The sequence below is a fragment of the Microplitis demolitor genome, chromosome 4, assembly GCF_026212275.2.
Source record: "Microplitis demolitor isolate Queensland-Clemson2020A chromosome 4, iyMicDemo2.1a, whole genome shotgun sequence".
Classification (NCBI taxonomy): domain Eukaryota; kingdom Metazoa; phylum Arthropoda; class Insecta; order Hymenoptera; family Braconidae; genus Microplitis; species Microplitis demolitor.
This window is the reverse complement of record NC_068548.1, coordinates 20,571,941-20,592,715: the sequence shown is the minus strand read 5'-3', so window position 1 is coordinate 20,592,715 and position 20,775 is coordinate 20,571,941. Positions and strand designations below refer to the sequence as shown.

General features: G+C 26.1%; 1 protein-coding gene and 1 non-coding gene across 2 annotated transcripts in view; both read left to right on the top strand.

Moving 5' to 3' along the window:
- Positions 1-6,766, top strand: part of LOC103581019 (trichohyalin) — a 52,899-nt gene extending 46,133 nt beyond the window's left edge. The window contains exons 14-21 of the mRNA XM_008562993.1: positions 1,093-1,350; positions 1,441-1,628; positions 1,743-1,800; positions 3,670-4,743; positions 5,286-5,446; positions 5,533-5,680; positions 5,837-5,986; positions 6,529-6,766. Of these exons, the coding sequence (XP_008561215.1) occupies positions 1,093-1,350; positions 1,441-1,628; positions 1,743-1,800; positions 3,670-4,743; positions 5,286-5,446; positions 5,533-5,680; positions 5,837-5,983 (2,034 nt within the window). The 3' untranslated portion in view covers positions 5,984-5,986; positions 6,529-6,766. The remainder of the gene's footprint in view (positions 1-1,092; positions 1,351-1,440; positions 1,629-1,742; positions 1,801-3,669; positions 4,744-5,285; positions 5,447-5,532; positions 5,681-5,836; positions 5,987-6,528) is intronic.
- A 3,529-nt stretch (positions 6,767-10,295) lies between these two features.
- On the top strand, positions 10,296-19,935 carry LOC103568337 (uncharacterized). The gene is made up of 26 exons (XR_008403480.1): positions 10,296-10,302; positions 11,607-11,717; positions 11,827-12,102; positions 12,167-12,290; positions 12,636-12,934; positions 13,020-13,242; positions 14,051-14,354; positions 14,769-14,896; positions 15,113-15,207; positions 15,315-15,439; positions 15,733-16,001; positions 16,337-16,489; positions 16,568-16,661; positions 16,744-16,861; positions 16,919-17,059; positions 17,159-17,305; positions 17,369-17,450; positions 17,522-17,649; positions 17,964-18,074; positions 18,189-18,304; positions 18,378-18,698; positions 18,794-18,930; positions 19,003-19,189; positions 19,365-19,549; positions 19,617-19,753; positions 19,817-19,935. It is a non-coding gene; the product is annotated as an uncharacterized LOC103568337 (transcript).
- The last annotated feature ends 840 nt before the right edge of the window (positions 19,936-20,775 follow it).

Genomic DNA, 20,775 nt, shown 5'->3' with positions numbered 1-20,775 from the left:
AAAAAAAAAAAAAAAAAACTAAAAATATGCACATGTAGAAAATTGAAAAAGCTATATAAGTGCAATTTGTAAAAATAATTTGTTTTTATTATTTATCGTTTTTACAAAAATCCACAATTGTAGGCGTCAACTAAATTCAGTATCATAAATTATCTCGTTTCTACCACTATTTTCTTTGGAATGTAGCTTAAGTAGTTTTTGAATTTTTAAATTATTTATTTATAATTATTTTTATTCTTCTTATAATAATGATTATTATTATTGTTAATCTACATTATAAATAATTATCAACGAAAAGGATTAAGTTGTAAACCAATCGTACAAACGAATAATCTACTTTCAGTAGAAATTATTTGTCAATTTAATATTAAATTAATGAAAACTTATATGTATAAGCTAATTACTGAATAATTTAATAATACAATGACCTTAATTATTGTATATGCATAGATAATAAACCTAAATAATTAACTGTGCATCATAAACTGATTTAATTTACTGGTAGTAATTTAATTATCAGCGTGCGCTGATATCGAGCTAATTATTAAAAATTATTTTATTTACAATATTCATTGCAGTAATTGTCAAATACATATATATGTATATATATATTAATCCCAAACTAAATCCTTTTCTAATCGTTTATAAAATTTAATAAATTTTTGTTATCATAAATTTAAAATGCATATTGTATGTATGTGAGTGTGTGTATTTAATATGATCACGCAAATCAAAATTTTTGTATTTTGTAATTTAATGTTATGCGATTTATTTTATTATAATTTAAATACTTAAGAAATTTTAATTCTATATATTTTTCATTGATTTTTTTAGTTTATATTTCATCAATATTCATAAAAAAAAAAAAAAAAAAAACAAAGTTATGGAAAAGTTTAAATGTTTTGTAATTTTACTTAAAATGATACTCGTGCGAGAAAAAAAATGCTGCGAGGCTTTTAATTTGCGCATTTTTTTTTTTTTTTTTTTTTTTATATAAGTAGCTAATGTATTATAAAACTTTTTTGAGAAATGGTTATACAAAATAAAAAGATTATTGAATATAAAAAGTTATTGTATTTTAAAATTACACAGGTGGATCTTCACGAAGCGAACAAGAAACTTCAAGCTGGCGGAGCCAAACCTGGCGTCGACACTAGTCAGGAAAGAAAACAATTGGAAGAACAAAAACGTCAGTTAGAGGAGCAGAGGAAGCAGATTGAAGAACGTGCAAGAATATCTGATAGTAAATTAAGAACTGCTGAAGAAAAAGAACGGGCATTACAAGCATTAGACCAGGATTTAAAAAAACGAAAAGCAAAAATGGATCAGTTGGAGCAACAACTTCAAAAGGTTTATATTTAATTTTATTTAAAATGAAAAAAGTTATATTTTATTCTATTGATACGTGAATAAATATTATGGAAATATTTGAAACTTTAGAGTGGCGGATCACCAGACAAAAGACTTGCAGAAATGCAAAAGGCACTGGACACTGCGGAAAAAGAATTGGAAAGAGCGAAAGAAGAAGCTGGAAGAAGTTCCGCGGAAACGGAAAGACTACTCCAGCTTATGCAAATGACGCAAGAAGAACAAAATTCAAAAGAAAAACAGATACGCGAACTCCAAGAGTAAGTTTATAGTTTTGGGTTATAAAAAATATATAAAGTTTCGATTAACAGAAGTTTTTATATTTCTTTGGATTAGCGAAACTGTTACATACTGTTATTATTTTAACATTACAGCGCTCTTAAAGCTGCACAAGCAAAACTTAAACAAGCCACAGCTGCAAATCAACAAGAGGTCAGTAAAATAGTCATATATTTTTACTTTACCATAAGGTAAAAGACAGTATTTGATCAGGAAACTAGTACCTGATTATAATAAGAAATTTATGAGGATAAATGAAGATTCATGAAGATGGGTGGAGATGGATGAGAATAATAACATGGATTTTTCTATTCATTTGTATCGATCTATATATTTTTCTATCTATGTATTTGTATATCTATATATAGATGACTTAAGTCATTCGTTTCATATTTTTAAGTATATAAATATTTCTATGAATATATTGATAAAGAGATCGCAGAAAATATGACATAGCGTGACGAATGGAGAGGGGGTTTAAATAATAAAACTGCATGATATCTGTCAATATTTTTTGAGAATCGATCATAGTACAATTTATTAAATAAAGATATCGACGTTCTAATTAGCAAATTGTCTAACTTAATATTTTCTAGTAGGTGATTCTGTATAATTTTCAGATAGGGCAGAGGTACCGTTTTTGGCCACCTTAGGGCTAGTTTTGGACACTTTCAAAATTTAAATAAAATAATTTGTAAAAGACACAATGACGTAATAAATTATTTTAATATATAAAGAGATACTTTTGTCACACTGCTACATTGAAAATTTTATTTTATAATTTTTTATTAATCAAGTATTAAATGTCCAAAAATGTAACAGTGGCCACAATGCAACTTCTACCCTAGTAATAGTCAGAAAAAATATTATTTAAGTAACCTAGACAAAAATATTACACATATACTAAATATGGAACTAATTTTTAGATGAAAAAAAAAATTCTAAATTACTTTTCGCATAAATGGAGGATTTTTTGAAATGGAGTTAGACAATTTGCTGATTAGAACGCCGATATACAAATTTATGAGTGATCGGGTACTAGTTCTTTGATTGGGTACTGAGTTTTACCTTAAATAATAATAATAATAAAAACTAATAATAACTAACACGAATTTTATTTTCATGCCATCATGGATTTTCTAATAAAAATCGTAACAAATTTAATTACTATGCTATAATTTTAAAAAATAATTTTTTTATCGAATGGTTGTAATATAAAAAAAAATAGGCGGGTCCTGCTGGATTCTTAAAAAGCTTCTTCTAAAGTAATTCTTTTGTTGGGAACGCTTCTTCCATTCTTTTTAGTACAATTTGCTAATTAAGAGTGATTAATGAGTGATTATTAAAATAATAAATAAAACTGTTTGTTAAAACTAATATACGTATAATACAGGAAATTAAAAATAAATAAATGACAAGACATTTAAATAATAATTAATAATTAATTATTTTTCGTGAATTAATAACGACCATTGTTAATCTATTAATAATAATAATTATTAAATAATTTACATATAGAAGTGATAATAATAAACAATTGATAATAGTTATTAATTTATAAACTGATAATTAAATAAATAATTGATCGAATAAATACTTAAGTGGAACAAAGAGGAGTAAGAACAAACAATGAAAAATATTAAAAAAAATAAAATTTTAAATAAAAAAAAAAAAAACAATAATTTATCAATAAAACAACGGCAACAATAAAATTATATATTTAATGCAAGTATGTGTAATAGTTTTAAAAAAGTATGATCGTATACCAATGATTAATAATAATTAAACTAATTAATTAAAAATGATAATGATAATAATAGTAAATTAATAATTTTAGCGGATGAACAATAAGCGGTGACCGATGCTAATAATAATTTATAATACGGCCATTCAAAAAAAATCTATTTTGTTTTGAAAAGTTTTTAATTTAAATAATTTACTAATTTTTTTTTAAACTTCCTCACAATTTTTATGTCTCGTATCACGGCGTGCTCTGAAAATAATAAAATTACATGAAAAAAGATAAAAGAAAACTATTGCGACCCCGATAAGTTGAGCAATGGTGCTATTGATGAAGACATCGAAAAATGGAAAGAAGAAATAAAATCAAAAGACAGGAGAATTTATGAATTGGAAATGGAGATGCAATCGATCGAAGATTTTCTAAATAATCACTCAGAGACAAATGGTGTCGTTGAATTGCAACGGATATTAAAGAAGAAAATATCTAAAATAAATAAATTAGAGTATACTATTGCTGAATTTGAAGATTTTCTTAAACAAAATCCAGATGTTAAAGAATTACACGAGCTTAAGTGTCAAATTGATTTTAAAGAACGTAGGATACGTGACTTGGAGAGTTGGATTGAAAGAAACAGCGACGTGGGAATTGAAAAAACACGTATTATTGAATTGGAACAAATGGTGACACATCTTGAAGAATACGTTAAGAGTCACAATGTCGATGCGCTTAAACAAAAGTTACAGGATCGTGAAGAGAGAATAGATCAATTGTTGAGCAAAATTGATACGCTGGATAAAGAATTGATGAAACGTGAGCCATTTAAAAATATAAATAATTTATGTGATGACGAATTATTGAATAATTTCGATGATGATGAAAAAATGCAGATTATTAAGAAAGTTATATTTGAAAAAGAAGTTAAAATGAAAGAAATGGAACATGCGATATCAGAAAAAGATAATCGTATTCAAGATTATGAACAGCAAGTTATTGAATTAGAAGATAAAATATATAAAATGGCTAATGAAATTAAAAATATCAAGGCAGAATTAAGTGAATACGAGGCTGAAGATATTGGAGTGTTAAAAGAAGAAATAAGAGTCAGGGATGAAAGAGTTCAACAGCTGGAAGATGAAATAGATTCACTGGAAAGGGCATTTGGTGAAAGAATGGATTTGGAAGAAATAGAAGAACTGTTAAATGTTATAAAAAAAAAAGAAGACCATGAAAAAAAATTAGAGTTTAAAGTTACGGAGCTAAGAGATGCACTTAGAGACAGTGTAGCGATTGCTAATAAAGCTGATAAAAAACTGAAGCAAATAGAAAAGAGCAAAGAGAATTACATTGATAGGGTAAGATATAGATGATCAAAAATTTAAATTTATACACTAAGTAGATGCATCATTTATATTTTAACGATTTTTTTTCTACTTGAAATACATCAGACTAAAAGTACTTTATAAATAATAATTTGAAGTTTTAATTTTAGTAAAGTTTAAATATTTTTTATAATTAAATAAAAAAAAACTTAAAATTTAAATAGAAATTTTATTTTTGACGTAAATTATTTTTACTTTTTAAAAAATACTTTATTTTAATTTATCGTTATTATTATTAATAATAAAATTCAATGTAATATTAAATCCCAGTTAAATTTAACGCGAGTTTTCATCATCATATTAGTTTTTGTCTCGGCAATTTATTAGATTAAGCACATAAATTATACTTCCCATTGTGAATATAAGCTGGGAAATATTAAAATAATGAATTAAGTCGATCGCTAAAACAATTAATGGCTTGAAATTAAATTCTATGATGCATCTATTAAATTTTATCTCCATTCCAAAGTGAATATTATTACTATTATTGTTATTATAATAAATAAATTTATCAGGTAATAAAATTAGAACAAAAAATAACATCATTACAATCAGCGAATGCGTTAAAATGTCACTCATGTCGGCCTCTAATGTCAAAATTTTTAAAATGTCAAAAAAATTTGAACCGCCTAAAAGATGAACGAAGAATTCAGCTTAAAGATCTTCATAATTTAAAGTAATTAAAAGTATATATTGATATATTTACACTTTAATTTATCGTAATAAATTTAATTAAAGTTTAAAAAATAAAATTTATTGTAGGTGTGAAACGTTAAAAGCAGCATTGTCTGAGAAAGATGCTCATCTGGCACTACTGGAACTTTCAGCAGTGAAAACGCAGATGCAATTTGATCAAATGGAACAATTGAAAGCCGATAAAGCCAGATTACTTGATAAATTAAAAGAAGAGGTGAGAAGATTTATTCTTATGCTCGACGTAAAATAATCACCTATTATCTGCTATTGATTATTGAACTTTTCTCCCTCTCAATCTCTACCTCTATATGCATAATACCTTCTTATCCTTTTTATAAAAAAAAAAACAGCTAATTAAATTATTTAATAGGATAGAAAATGCATGGAATTATCTGAAGAGGAATCCAGTGACTCAACGAGTGAATCACCAATGGTTACCAAGATTATTGAACCGACACTTGGGAAAGATGAAGACTATCTCGATAATTCACAGTCCGTTTCTGAGACGTCGCGATGATAAGTAAGTTTTTATATTTATTATTGATTTCATGATATCAGCATGGAACCTAAAGTTTCAGTGTCTACAGCCAGTTGAAACAAACTAGTATCAGTCCAATGCAGTGAATTAATATTAGCAAATGCGTATAGTATATCTTGCCATCTTCCGTGGTAAATATAATTTTTTACCAGATCTACACCTGGAAGTTTAAATTTTTGTCTTTGTTTATAGGATGACATGTCACCGTCTAAGAAAATATATGAAAAACCCATAGTATTTATAATTTCTACTTAATTATAAATTGCAAATGACATTTACGCTTACGCTAATAGTTGGTTTTAAATTAACTTGTTTCTGACTGGCTGCTGAATGAAACTTTAAATTCCAGCAGGTAATCATGGAAAATCTAGTGTGTAACTCAGGATCAAAGACGATTTAAGACTGCAGGTGATGTCAGCCAACTTCACTCTGGTCTAAAATCGTTTCGTTTCATCCCTCGTCACACAATATACTATTGAGTTTAATTTTATAAATAATTCCACATAATTAAATTATTTTGCTAGGAATAATACGGGCTTGGGTATAAGTAATGAAATTTGTGCTTCGTTTATTTATTTTGGACTGCATTCATCTACCGGTGACATCTTCTACCGTTTGAATCTCCATAACAGTCTAATTGTACGTTGATACGAATTTAAAAGGATCAATTTATTAATAATTATTTAATTTAAATAATCGGTTGTTAAGCTAAAGGTGATATTGATCTGATTGACGATTTTTTTTAAGTCAAACGAAAAAAAATAAAACTACAGTCAATATAAATTTATGTTTATTAATTAATTAATTTTTTTTTTTCTAATTAAAAATTGAAAAAATGAATTTTTTAATGCCATTAAAAATAACGAAAAAGAAGAATATAAGTATTAGCTAGAGTTTAGAAAAATATAAATGAAAAAAAAAAAAAAAAATTATAAATAAACAATACTGAAAAAAAAATGTTTTTTCAATTGGATTTCACGTCACGGGTCCAAAAAAATTATATTACTCATGTATAAAGGATGCCAGTGTAATAGTATTAATAGTGTTATAATCTAACTAGAGAAGAATATGGAGACGTAAAAGATGAAAAAGTTATTGCAGTTCATATATGTAAGGAATAAATTATACTATAAGCAATAATATCTACGTAATAATATAATTTTTGTGAATAAGAATAAATAAAAATATTAAAGATAATTTTTTTTAAGTGTAACATATATCAAGGCTATGATTTAATATTTGAAATTAATGGACAGGTGCTGAATATTGTTTATCATGTTTGACAATAATGATCGCAGCAAAAAAACTAAAATGTTTAATTGTTGAAAAGGCATCTTATTTAAAATTAATAATAATTCAAATATATAAGTAAGCCTGACGGAATTACATATTTAATGGCAAGCGAGTTTAAATCATCCAAGATATTTATTATTATTGGAATTGCTGTATTATCAAGACTCTGTTGAATAATTTGTTGAAGAAAAATAGATGATGGTTAGAAGGTCCATGAGATATAATTATATTTAATAATGATAATAATTAGTATATTCCATGTAGAATTGATATGCAGATATACCCAAGGCACTAATTCAGTTTTGTAAATATATACATGTATTCTTTTATATTTTACATGTCCTTATTATCTTATCTTTTATCACTTATTATATTTTATATTGTTTCACTATTTTAAATAAAATCCGAGACTTGTATTTACTTAAGGCACTAAAATATCTTTTGTATATAGCTTTCTTTACTCTTTAATATCTTTTAATATATATATATACATATATGTATTGTTAATCTGTGTAAAGAAATTAATCTTGTCTATTTGCTGAAAAATTAATATAAATTCAATAAACGAAAATTTCCGTCGATTACTGAATAAAAGAAGAAAGGAAATAAATTACAAACGAAATTAATTTAAAAAATAATATTTGAATCGGATCTTAAAGTCCTCGAGAGACAATTTATATTAAATAAATATTATAATGAGTATTAAAAAGGGGCGAAAATAATTTGCAGTAGGAACTTAGATGTGGTATTAACGCAAAAGTAATTAGTGTGAAGAAATAAAGATATTAATTTAGAGAATAAAAGCAGAGAAGATTAAATAAAATAGAATATTTAGATAAATGTGACAACAGGGTTGTCAAGGGTGCGATTCATTAACGACTAATCGCGTGCCACTGTCATATCAAGCCTATATCATCATGTTATGTCATAATTTATCAGAATAATATATATATAATAATATAATAATAAATAAAGTAATTATTAATCGTTAAATGAACGTATTGTTAATCATGTATGATTGTTTCCAATTACGATTTTTTAATCGTCTTAAATAAAACGACAGTGTAATCAATTTAAGATTCTTGTTGATACAAATATTTAATAAATATTTAAATGAAAATAAAATTTAAAACCAAAATACCCTTTCGAAAAAATTCATATGGGAATCTTGCCTAGATTCTTATTTGAGTTTTCACATGGTTTTTTTTTAATAGATTCTTATGTGGTTTCCTATTGGAATATTCATCTGTTCCTTTATTCATATACGCGTTTCTATTACCAAAACCCATGTGAAATTACACGGGAACCCATAGAAATTCATATAGAAAAGTATGGATTTATGTAAGAATTTATAGGAATTAATATTGGCGTATGGATTTATATAGAAATCCATAAGTATTTGAATTCCTATAGGAAATTGGGTACTTAAATTCCCATATAGAAACTTGACATAAAAATTTAGATATATATGGATTTCTTTATGGGAAATTCATATGGAATCTGGGTTTATATATAATTTCTATAGAATCCTGGGTACAGATTAATATTCCTATAGGAAACCATATGGGAATTCATCCGGGAATTTAAGTACCTATAGTTTCCTATGTGAATTTTCTATATCGGAATTCAGATACTTATGGATTCTTACATAAATCCATACTTTTCTATATGAATTCCTATGGGTTCTCATGCGATCTCACATGGATTTTTTTAACAAGGACGTATATGAATAAAGGAACAGATTAATATTTCTATAGGAAACCATATGAGAATCCATCCGAAAACGCCATGTGTGAACCCACACCCTAATCTTGGCTAGACCCCCATATGGATTTTTTTGCTAGGGTACTTATCATTATTATTGTCAAAGATAATTAAGAGTTTCAGTGCTCCTTGTTATAGATGATGAGCTCTATTAATTATTATATTAATAAAAGAAGAAATACTCGAAAAAAATTATAGAAGAAATAAATTTAAAAATTATAATAATAGTGTTAGTCAAAAATAAATATATAGTTGCAAAAAATCAATACACAATAAATTATATAAATGAATTATTAATATTATTTATTAATTATTATAAATTAATTTAAATGTATAAGTAATTAAGTTAATTTTATTTGTCAAATGATAATAATAATGATTAAAATTTATAAATGTATATTTAAGTGTGTCCGCAAACAAAAAAAAAAATTTATTATAATAAATCTCAATTAAGAGAAGTCTTGATTATATTTTGACTCGACTGTTTAGTATTTATGAATGTTTTTTATGTAAAATATTATTATAATAAACACAAATGGACTTGCTGATAAATTATTTGCCGGCTCGATATTAAAGAAGGATAATAAATTTTTAAAATTAATTTTTTTAATATCGAATCGCTAATTACTTTCAGTAAATCACAATTTATAATCGCTTTGGACTCAAATCACATTTTTTAATTTTTCAATACAAACAAAAAAAAAACAAAAATTAACGAGTGAGAGAATGAAAGAGAGAGAAAAAGATAAAATGAATGCGAGTGGAAAGAAGAAAGATATAAATAAAAAAAAAAATAAAAAAACAATTTCTACATGTTATACGCTATGTATTTGTAATTAATTAAGCCATAATTAATAAAGTATTCGAATTATTGCGTGAATATATTTGTTTATAGATTATAAATGACAATTGTATCGTCATGAATGTAATTGCAATTAATATTTGCGTGTATATATTACTATGAATACGTTGATTATGATGATATATAATTAAATAATATATTAAACTAATAATCATTGATAAATCAATAAAAACAAAAATTGATATTCGCCTATTTTCGCGATTCTGTGTTGCAAATCTCCACAATTTACAATAAATAAATATTTAAAATCATCTCTATTTAAAAAATTAAAAAAAAAAAAAACAGAGATTATATATATAAATAATTAAAGCAGTCGCAGAAAGCTATAAAGAGTGAGAGTGTAATAAATATTATTACCGGATGAATGTAAAAATGTCAGGTCTATATTATATATTATAAAAATTAAGTTTAAATTAGTAAAGAAAAAAAAATAATTTAATTGTTAAGGCTAAAGATATAATACAAAAAAATTTATCACAGTACATTGTTGCAACTGCCATGCTGTGTGCCATTATATAATGCGTCACATTCGTCATAAAAATATATAGAAAAAAAAGTAAAAGCAAAAAAAAAAATCATGATAATTATATTGCGACGAAGAGACGTCAATCGTTAGAGTACCGTCTTCTTGAATCATTAGTGAGACGGATGTATGTAATTGGAATGTAATTTAGAGAAGAGTTTTAAAAAAATTGTCGTTGAATACAAAAAAAAGTATTATCTAGTATACATACGAGAAAAAAAATTCCGGATGCACATTTCGATAAACTGTCGATTTACTTCTTCGCCCTTGCGATGCTTTTCATACTCCAATACATCGCATTTCGCTTTTCCTACTAAAAAAAAAATAAATGAACGAAATAATAAAAAATATACATAAAGAAAATACATTTAAAAGTAAAGCACAGTGAGAATCACGTCTGATATCTCGATTTAAATTATAACATAAAAATGAAATAAAATAACATAATAATTATTTATTTGAATTATTAGAATAGTTTTAAAAAAAATTCTATCATATCCTGATATCCAAAATAAGACTTACATTTATACTCATCGTCTACATTCAGCATATTTCTGCTGGCTTTCGAATACTATATATTTAATTATTAAATCGCAATCCCAAATAATTAAATGTGAATTTATTTAAAATGAAATCTAAAGTATGCGAGCGAGATTTAAATTTAAAAAAGTAAAAAACAAATTAAAAAATATATTATGAAAATCAGAATAAATGAAAACGTTGATCCATCACTATAGATTTCAAGCACAATAACGAATAGTAGGGCCAGGCACAATAAAAAAAAAATTTGGCCGTCACATTGTAGACAGCGATCTGTTAGAGCGACAAGTCATATTAAGTACCTATATCGCGAAAAATATTAAATGAATAAACACATATTGTCTATTGTCATTTCATGTTTTATCATTTCTTCCTTGTTCCTACTAATTGTTATTTCTTCTTTTTTTTTTTACGGCTTCAATGTCAATTTAAATTAACCTGAAATTTCAAATGATGACATTTTAAATTTTCTAGTAACAAAAAGTAAACAATTCATTTTATTTTAGTCCAATTGATTTATTATTTAAAGGAAATGATTAAAATTTTATAAATTTTAGTGACCGGAAAATATTTTTCAAATGTCAGAGAAAAAAGAAGAATTTCTGAGCTTTTAAAAATAGAAAAACATACGGAAATATTTGCTTCCATGTGTCCAGATGAAATCCTGGACCACTATAATGATTATAATATCAGAGAATATTACACGACATTGATGCTGGGAGATATATCAGGTCATTGATATTTTCTGGGAATAATTTAACTAAAATAGAGAAGAAGATTTTTAAAAAACGTCTTTCAATGTATAGATTTAATTAGACGATTTTATGACCTCGATTATAGGGTTTACGGAGTTGACAGAAAAATATACAACGTCTGGAAAAAGTGGACCATCAAAATTAACAGAGACACTTAATAGTTACATTGGACCAATAGTCCAGGAAATTTTATCCCACCATGGAGATGTTTTGAAATTTTCAGGCGATGCATTTATTGTCATGTGGAAGCTACAGGAAGGAATGGTAATGCGAGATCTCGCAACAAAGGCTATGCAAACAGCCTGTATTGTTCAAAAACACTTTGGAACTTATGTTACTGATATAGGTGTCACTTTGAAAGGTATCAAGTAAATTAGATTAGCCATAGTTATTTAAAATAAAATTATAAATTTATCATTTATCAGTAAAACTAGCCATAGCTTCTGGAAAAATATGTTTTACATCAATTGGCGATCCACAACAAATGTCTCATTATATTATTACTGGTAAACCTGTGTGGGATGTAAAACATGCTGAGACTCTTTGCAGGTTATCTATAAAACTTCTTAACAATAAAGTCTTCCCAGAGAGTAAGTTGCCGTTGATTTTTACCTCTTACTCTTAAAAAATCAGTACTTCACATCATTACTCAACTTCTCACAGAAAGAGAATGAACTTCACAATCGCCCCACTATCTAACATTTCTAAACTGCGCATGCGTAGAGGAAAGTGGGAAAATATTTAGTACATAGATCAACTAGAGGGAGTAAAAACCGAAAACACCCGAGGTACATTCTCTTGCTGGAAAATTTCCGATAATTCTCGAAGACGACACAGTGGGAAGACTATATATTATTTATTTATTTTTTAAAATGAGAGTTATCTTTGTTTTAGGGGAGGTGATATTTTGGTAGCTCCAAGTAGCTGGCAATGGGCTAATCCAAGTGATTATGTTTTTAAAATTCTTCCTGACAGACATACATTAATTTTAGCAAGTGCAACAATGTGGGACCATTCTAAAGATGATTATAAAGATAACGAATCATCGGCATCTTCTATAAATAGTGATGAAACTAATTCTACAACAATTGCAGTAGATGATAACTTTATTTATAATGAAGATTCTGCTACTGCTATTAAGTTTGAAGATCATATTAAAAATGGTGGATTTAAATCAACTATCGATTACAGTCGTAATTATATTTAATTTATTGTAATTGGTAATTAAACCAAGTCCTCATATAACAAATTAATAATTAATTTAAATAATAATTGTAGTGAGGCCAAAAGTAGTTAATGTGACAAAGCAGCATTTAAAAAATGAGCTGAGAAGCTACATGCTTAAACCAGTAGTACGTTCTGTCGAACTTGATGAGCCACTTGAACATATTGCTGAAATTCGTCAAGTTGTCATTGTTTTTATAAATGTTGTTACCGATAGTAATATTAAAAAAAAGGCATTAATTTACATTGTTAACAAAGCATTCAAACGTGTTTGTGGGTAAGTTAATTTATTGTTATTGTAATTAAGGAGGTTCGACTGAATCTAAGGTAGAAAAGATTTTCCAACTTAAGATTTGAAACTTAGTATACATGTAAAGAAATACTTTATCTATGTATTCTCTAAATTTGAATATGATCTACCGTCTAGTTTTTTTAGAAAAAAAAATTAAAAAATGACGTTTTTAAAGTTCTTATACACAGGCTCTTATGGCGGACAAGCTCCCGTCATGACTTGTTCGATTATTTTCATTATTAACCTCCCAAGTTTAAGAAATAAAAAACCACATACCATAAACTTGAATATTTTTGTTACCATTGTAGTATTGTGTTACCATTGTAATTATTTAAGTAATTCGAGTTAAACTTTATTATTTAATCTTGTTCATCAACAGAGATACATATTATTGAGGGTTTGGCAACGTCGCGGAAGCAGCTGAGAGAAAAAACAAAGATAGAAATACATTAATAAGAGATACAAGATTAGAAAATAAATTTTTCCCGCTTAAATTTGAATATCGATGTGTAAGAAGTTAGAACGCGTTGTTGCCAAATCTTTTTATTAAATCATATGAGTCAAAAATAACCAAGTCATTTAATTACTTTCTTTAGTTAAGTAAGTAATAAATATTAATTTATGAATTCGTTATGTTATTATAAATTAAAATAATGAATTTTCATAACTATTGGGAGAATTTAGCAAACAAAAAAATTCAAACACTACTTTGACTCACTAGTGTCGGTCGAACCTCCTTAAGTTATAACTTATAAGATTAAATTTTACAGTAATGATTATTTGAAATTTTAAGGATTGTTGATAAACTTCAAGGATGTGTAAACAAAGTATCGTTATTTGATAAAGACCTTATGTTTCTATGTATTTTTGGTCTCAGAGGTGGTAAACAAGAGCTGGAAGCCCAGATAGGACTTCGTTGTGCTTCAAAATTAAAGAGAGCACTGAGTGCTATTGAAAATATCGATTCTGTAACTATTGGAGTATCAACTGGTATGACTTATTGCGGTGTTGTTGGACATACTTTGAGACGAGAGTATACTGTTATTGGAATGCCAGTTAATAAAGCTGCTAGACTTATGGTTGCTTATGTTAATAAAGTAATCATTTTTAAATAAATAATACTAATAATATTTTTAATATCAGTATAAAAAACTTTGGCATTGAAACAATTGTGGTAATATACTGTTTTATTTAGGGTAGAAGTACAGTCGAACTCCATTATCTCGAAACTTCCCCTTAATCGACCCCCACTTCGAGCTACACTGTCTCCCACCTGATGCTTTGCCTGCGTATATTTATTTGTACATTATTCATGTGATGTAAGAGCGCATGCGTGTAGTTTACTTTTTAAAGAAGAAAGGGCATCCGTTAACTGGAAAATTCCCATAAATTTCTGCTCCTCTGTAGACTAACTGTCCAAGTTAATGGAGTTTGACTGTAATTATCAATTGTAAGAGTATTTTATTCTTATTGTTGTGGAAAATTAAAATATTTTAATATAAACATTTCAGGTTGTCTGTGACAGAGAAAGTTTTCTTTACTCACGTCTTGAATCAGGACATTTTATTCTTCAGGAAGCTAAATACTTGAAAGGAATTTCAAATGTCGGTCCTATATATGAATTTCTTGAACAAGTCCAGTATTTAACAATTATATTTATAATTACTTATAATTACACTGTATATTTTTGAATATCATCACATGATTTTATTTCATAAAATTATTTTAATTTACTAAATGTCTAAAGATGTTTAAATATTTGTATTGAAAAAATTTACTGCTTCTAAATGTACCGTGTAATGAACAATGTATTACTGTGATAATTATTTTTGTGATTAATAAAATTATTATCTAGAATTCAAGATTCAGAAATGACAGCAGCAACTTATCCATTGCTAGGCCGAACACCTCAATTAATATTATTCAAATCATTATTTGCTGAAGCTCAAAGTAATTGGAATAATGGAAAAATTCCATTGAGAAATATAAATAATATTTTACTAATTAGGTAAAATAAAAGCTAGATAATTATGAAATTATATAAAAAAAACAATTTTTTCGTGTTTAATTTTTAAGGGGTGAGCCACGAATCGGAAGAACTCGATTGCTCGATGAAATATCAAAAATTATTCCGAAAAATATCGCCTGCAATTATATAACTCTTACAGACAATGATCTAGAAGTAAAATTTAAGTATATAAATGCCAATTTTTATTTTTATTTAAAGAAAATTAATTTTTTTAGATGCCATATTCTTTTATAAATTTTATATTTTGTACTCCACTGGGTTTCAAAGCCGAAATGACTAAAGAAGATCGTAAAAAAATTATTTATCGTCATTTACAATCGATTAGTGAAAAACAATATTTCTATTTATTAAATGAAATATTTAATGTTAACTTTGAATTCAATTCCCGCTACTCAACACTATCGGACGACGATAAAAAACAGCGTGTAGATGAATATATTTCAAAGTTGGTTCTTGAATGCTTTAAAGAATTATGGGCGATTTTAGTCGATGACGCAGAATATATTGACAAAGAATCTCTTACTTTGATACCGACAATTGTTGATCAAGAAAGAATTTTTTTTGTCTTTGGTCTCAATGACGATGAAAAAAAATTAATTGGAATATTAGAGAAGAAATCTAAAGTAATAAATCTTCAAGGTTTAGATAAATGGTATCATGCTGGATTAGTTTGTCAATTTTTGAGAGTCGTTGCTATTCCTCCAGAGTTAGAAAAGTATCTAAAAATTTTTTAAAATTAAATAATTAAATTATCTAGATATATATTTACTTTTGATTAAAATAAAAGTATCCCTGGCGGATCCTAATTACGGTAATTTACGGTAAGCGTGCGGTATTTTAGGCAAAAGTATGGCATTTTTACCGCAAAATTGCGGCAAGCCTGGAGTATTTTACCGTAAAGTAAAGTATTGTACTGTTAAAATGGAAAATCATACGACACTTAGGGTAAAAATGCCATAAATTACGATAAATTGCGGTATTTTACCGTAATTACCCGTAAATTGCAACGAGTAGTTATTGAAAAAAAAAAAAAAAAACACTTTTTTGTAGAGTAATTCAAGAAAAAAGTATGGGGAATCCAGGATGGATTGAAAATTATCTCGTAAGTTTAATGCAAGTTGGTGGTATTGAAATTAAAAAAGTTTCAAGAGAAATGCTTAAAAAAATGGATCTAGTTACGCCACCACTGAAGATGATTAACACGTAATTATTACTATAATTAATAAAAATTATTATTTTTAAATAATCAAAATATTCATCTTGTGAAAATTAAATTCAAAGAAAATTTTCATCAGACTCTGATGCAGAAGAAATAGAAAAGGAAGAAACTTTAACACGAAAAGACGGCTGGCGGATGTATGAAAATAGTTATGAGGTATTGATTTAATTTAAATTTAAAATGAATATTAATTATGTTGCAGCAATAGAATTCTTGTAATTTACTTTTAAATTTTTAGGAAAATGTTTCGATACTAGATGAGGAAAAAACAGCTATAGAAGAAAAAGGTGTCTGCATTTGTACGATTAGGAAAAATTTTCAACTCGAAGATGTTGTCGCCGAACTTGCAACAGATGGTAAAAACTAGATCCAATAAAAAATATATATATTAATATATGATATAAATTTTTCAGTTTTGTTTCTTAAACTTTTTGATTCTTTGAAACCAATGGATCAAATTTTATTAAAATGTGCTGCGGTATTAGGAGAAACTATCAACAGAAGTTTACTGGAAAAATTGATGCAGCGAACTTCTATTCGAGATATTGCTTTGTGTAAATAATTAGTAATTAATAATTATCTAAAATTTAACACCAAAATAAAAAATTAAAAAATAATTTTTATAAATTAACATTTGAATTAAAAAATAGCAGTAATAAATCTCTTTGAAAAAAGAATACTTGGTTGTGCAGCTGGGGATTTCAGTAGAAGTATGGGACCAAGAATATCTACTAAAAAATTAAGAAACATATATGATAATATAAAAATAAAATGTGGATGTACAAATGTTAAAATACGAGGTATTCAATATTTGAAACTACTTATGTTAGTTTCTATTCCACGTTAAAATTTTTTTTTTGTAGAACCACTTTCTGATCTCCCTAAATATGCATCTTGTACTTTGTTACGATTCAAAATTAGTGAGTCTCGCGAAACAACTTATAGGTATGTAAAAAATACTTATATGTATATATACGGGATTGAAAATAAAATAATGATTTGAAATTTATAAACAGATTATTAACTGAGAATCAAAAGATTGAATTTCATAAAAAAGCTTTGAGATATTTGGCAAATAATACGAAAAAATGTAAATCTTGTGGCAGTAAATTTTTTAATAAATTATTAGAGTCTCATCACGAAAGTTTAAAAAGTTCAAGCCGGAAAATTGATTTCGATGATATTTTACAACTCTCAAGTCCTTATAGAATTTACAAAAATTTTAAAATTCAAAAAAGTAAATATATATTCACACAAAAAAAATATTAATTAATAACTGACTTCAAATACAGGGAGAAAAATTTAAAGTGAATATTTTCCCCATGTGATTTAAAATACTGACTTGAAATTTTACTCCGTGCAATGATAATTATTATTATTAATTACTAATTTATGTATTTAATAAAATAGAACACGATAATTCAAAAAAATGGTATTACAAATTTAAGAAAAGTTCAGAAACGGATATAATACCTCAGACATATTCTAATTTAAATTTTACTAACTGCCAATGTAATTTAATTCTCATTACTACATACTCACAAATTTTGGATCATTGCATAGGAATTGGTAAATGATACTACAATTATTAAATTCATATTCTCATTGTACTTAATTTAATTTCTAAGTAATTTAATTATCAATAAAAAAATTTGTTTTATAATCCATAAATTCATATTCTAGATCGTAAAGACAAAGTATTAATATCAATGTTAGAATTTGCAACGGTACTTTTGGCAACTTACAACGTACCAAAAGCCAAAACACTATTGAATGATGCAGATGATATTTTGAACCGGGTAAAATAAAATTAAATAAATAAAAAAATAAAATTTCAACAACACTAATAATTAATTAAAAATTTTTCAATAGATATTCAAAGCACGCGACGATGAATTAGTTACCGTCCCTTTTTTAAAAGGAAGAATAAAAACACTCAAAGCAAAGTGTGATTTACAAATCGGGCAAATTAACGAGGCGGAAAATAATTTAAAAGAAGCGATACGAAGTATGGGATACTGGTGGCCTAAAAGTAATTCGGTAATTAAATTAAGAACAAAATTTTATTTTCAACAACTCAAGTTCATGATGTCATATCAAAAAAATGATATGATTGATAAATATGATGACGATGCTACTGAATATAATGATCAGCTTTCAAAATGTCTATCTGAATTATTTACTGTCTTTCAGGTATTAGTCATTAAGTAATTAAATTATTATTTATTTTTTACATTTCCTTCAAATTGTAAATTTAAATAATTATATTGAATTATTATTATTATTAGATTGAAGGATTGTATGAAAATGCTCAACTTGCAGCAGTTTGGAGTTTGCATTCTGCTTTGGAATCAAAAAAATATTTAATTACACTTTGTACCGCTTTTGCAAATATGATAACTATCGGACATACATTTAATAACGAGTATACTTATTTTAAATTAATAATAAATAATTATTATTATAAATATTAATTTATGTAAAATATTTATTTTAGAACATTTGTAACGAATATAGAAAATGATGGAATAAAATTTTGTGATAATAAAAATACTGATCTTACAGAACAAGAATTAAAGTCGATAGTCAAGTTATATACGAGTATTTTTTGTTCCCGTTTATTGAAAAATAAAATTAAAAAAATTTTCGATTTAGGACTGATAGTTTTTCAGTTGGCTAAAAATGTCAGATCTAATAAATTAAAAATATTAATTTTATCACATTTGATTTATTTATCTATTATTGAATACCGATTCGAAGAAATAAATACCTTGTTGAAAGAATTAAGTAAATATTCAAGCTATCAAGTTTAATATAAAATAAAATATTTTTATATTTACTCTAGAATTAATTTACAAGACTACAGAAAATGAATCAAATCGGATGCTGTACTACACGATTTGTTTGTCTTTCCTATTAGAAACTGGAATAATATTAGTATCTTTAAAAAATTGTGAAGAATATTATCAAGAAGAAGGTCAAATAATTGTCGAACCCAAAGATGTTGGGGTTAAAGAAAAATTTTACTCTTCTATGTGGCTTTGGTTGGGTGATAATATTTTTAAGGTTTTAAAAAAAAATTACTGAGACAATTTATTTTTTATTGCAAAGGTATTTAAGAATGGAAGAGTGGGAATCCGCATTAATTTGGAACCTGAAAATAAGAAATCTCGATTCGATTAAAATAATAACAATAAATGAGTCGTTTACTGCCGTAATCCAACTCGAATGTCTTCTCCTGTCGTACGGTAATAACTTTTTTTTTTAATTTGAATTCAAAATTAATTCCAATGATAAAAAATTTTTTGTAGTTCATAATCTCGATCGGAGAAACTTTGACGCTGTTCAGACGATTTTAGCAGACGTTAAAAAACGATTTAAAATACTCGAACGAATAACAAAAGTTGCTAAATTTATTTTGTCACGGTAAATTTATTTTATTATCTCTATATCGAGTGACCAAAATTACTTCTCTATTTAAAAAAATTAATTTCAGATATATTCTTATGAAAGCGTACTTTAATATAATTCAATCGAAATTTAAATCGAGTATGAAATTATTACAGCAATCAAAAAATATTGCACGTAATACCGGCAATAAACTGATGCACGAATGGATAAATCATTGTGAAAAAGTATGAAATGAAAATAATTTTTATTTAATAACACAGACACAAAAAAAGTGTTTTGTACATTCGCCGTTTTTTTATGATTTGCTCGAAATTTTCGTAGAGGTAGAATTTGGAAAAATGATGATACTGGAATTAGCCGACGTTTAATCATTTTTGGATTTTTTTAGAAACGATAAATTATAAAAAAAAAATATTTTAAAAAATTGCGCCGGTAGTTTTTTTAATTTTCTACATGTGCATATTTCAAATTTTTTTTTCTTTGCAATTGATTTGTTAAAAAAAAACCTGAAAATTTTTAGTTTACTAATTTCAGGATCATGAAAAATTTCTTAGGGCAAGTAAAATTTTCTTAGAGCGAGTAAAAAATTTTAGCGCCAAGAAATCCTTTTTTTCTGTATACAAAATAATAGAAACCTAATTTAAAAGTTTAACTATTATAATTTTTTGATGCACAGACATACTCATTACTAAAAAATTTATGAAAAATGATTATTTTTAAAAACTTATAAATTTATAAATAAATTCTAGGCATGGACAAATTCACTGCCAATCACTGATAAATATTTATGGAAAGAAAAATATTATCAACAATTAAATACAGAAAAAAATGTCATCAACAAGGACTCTATCACTTTTTA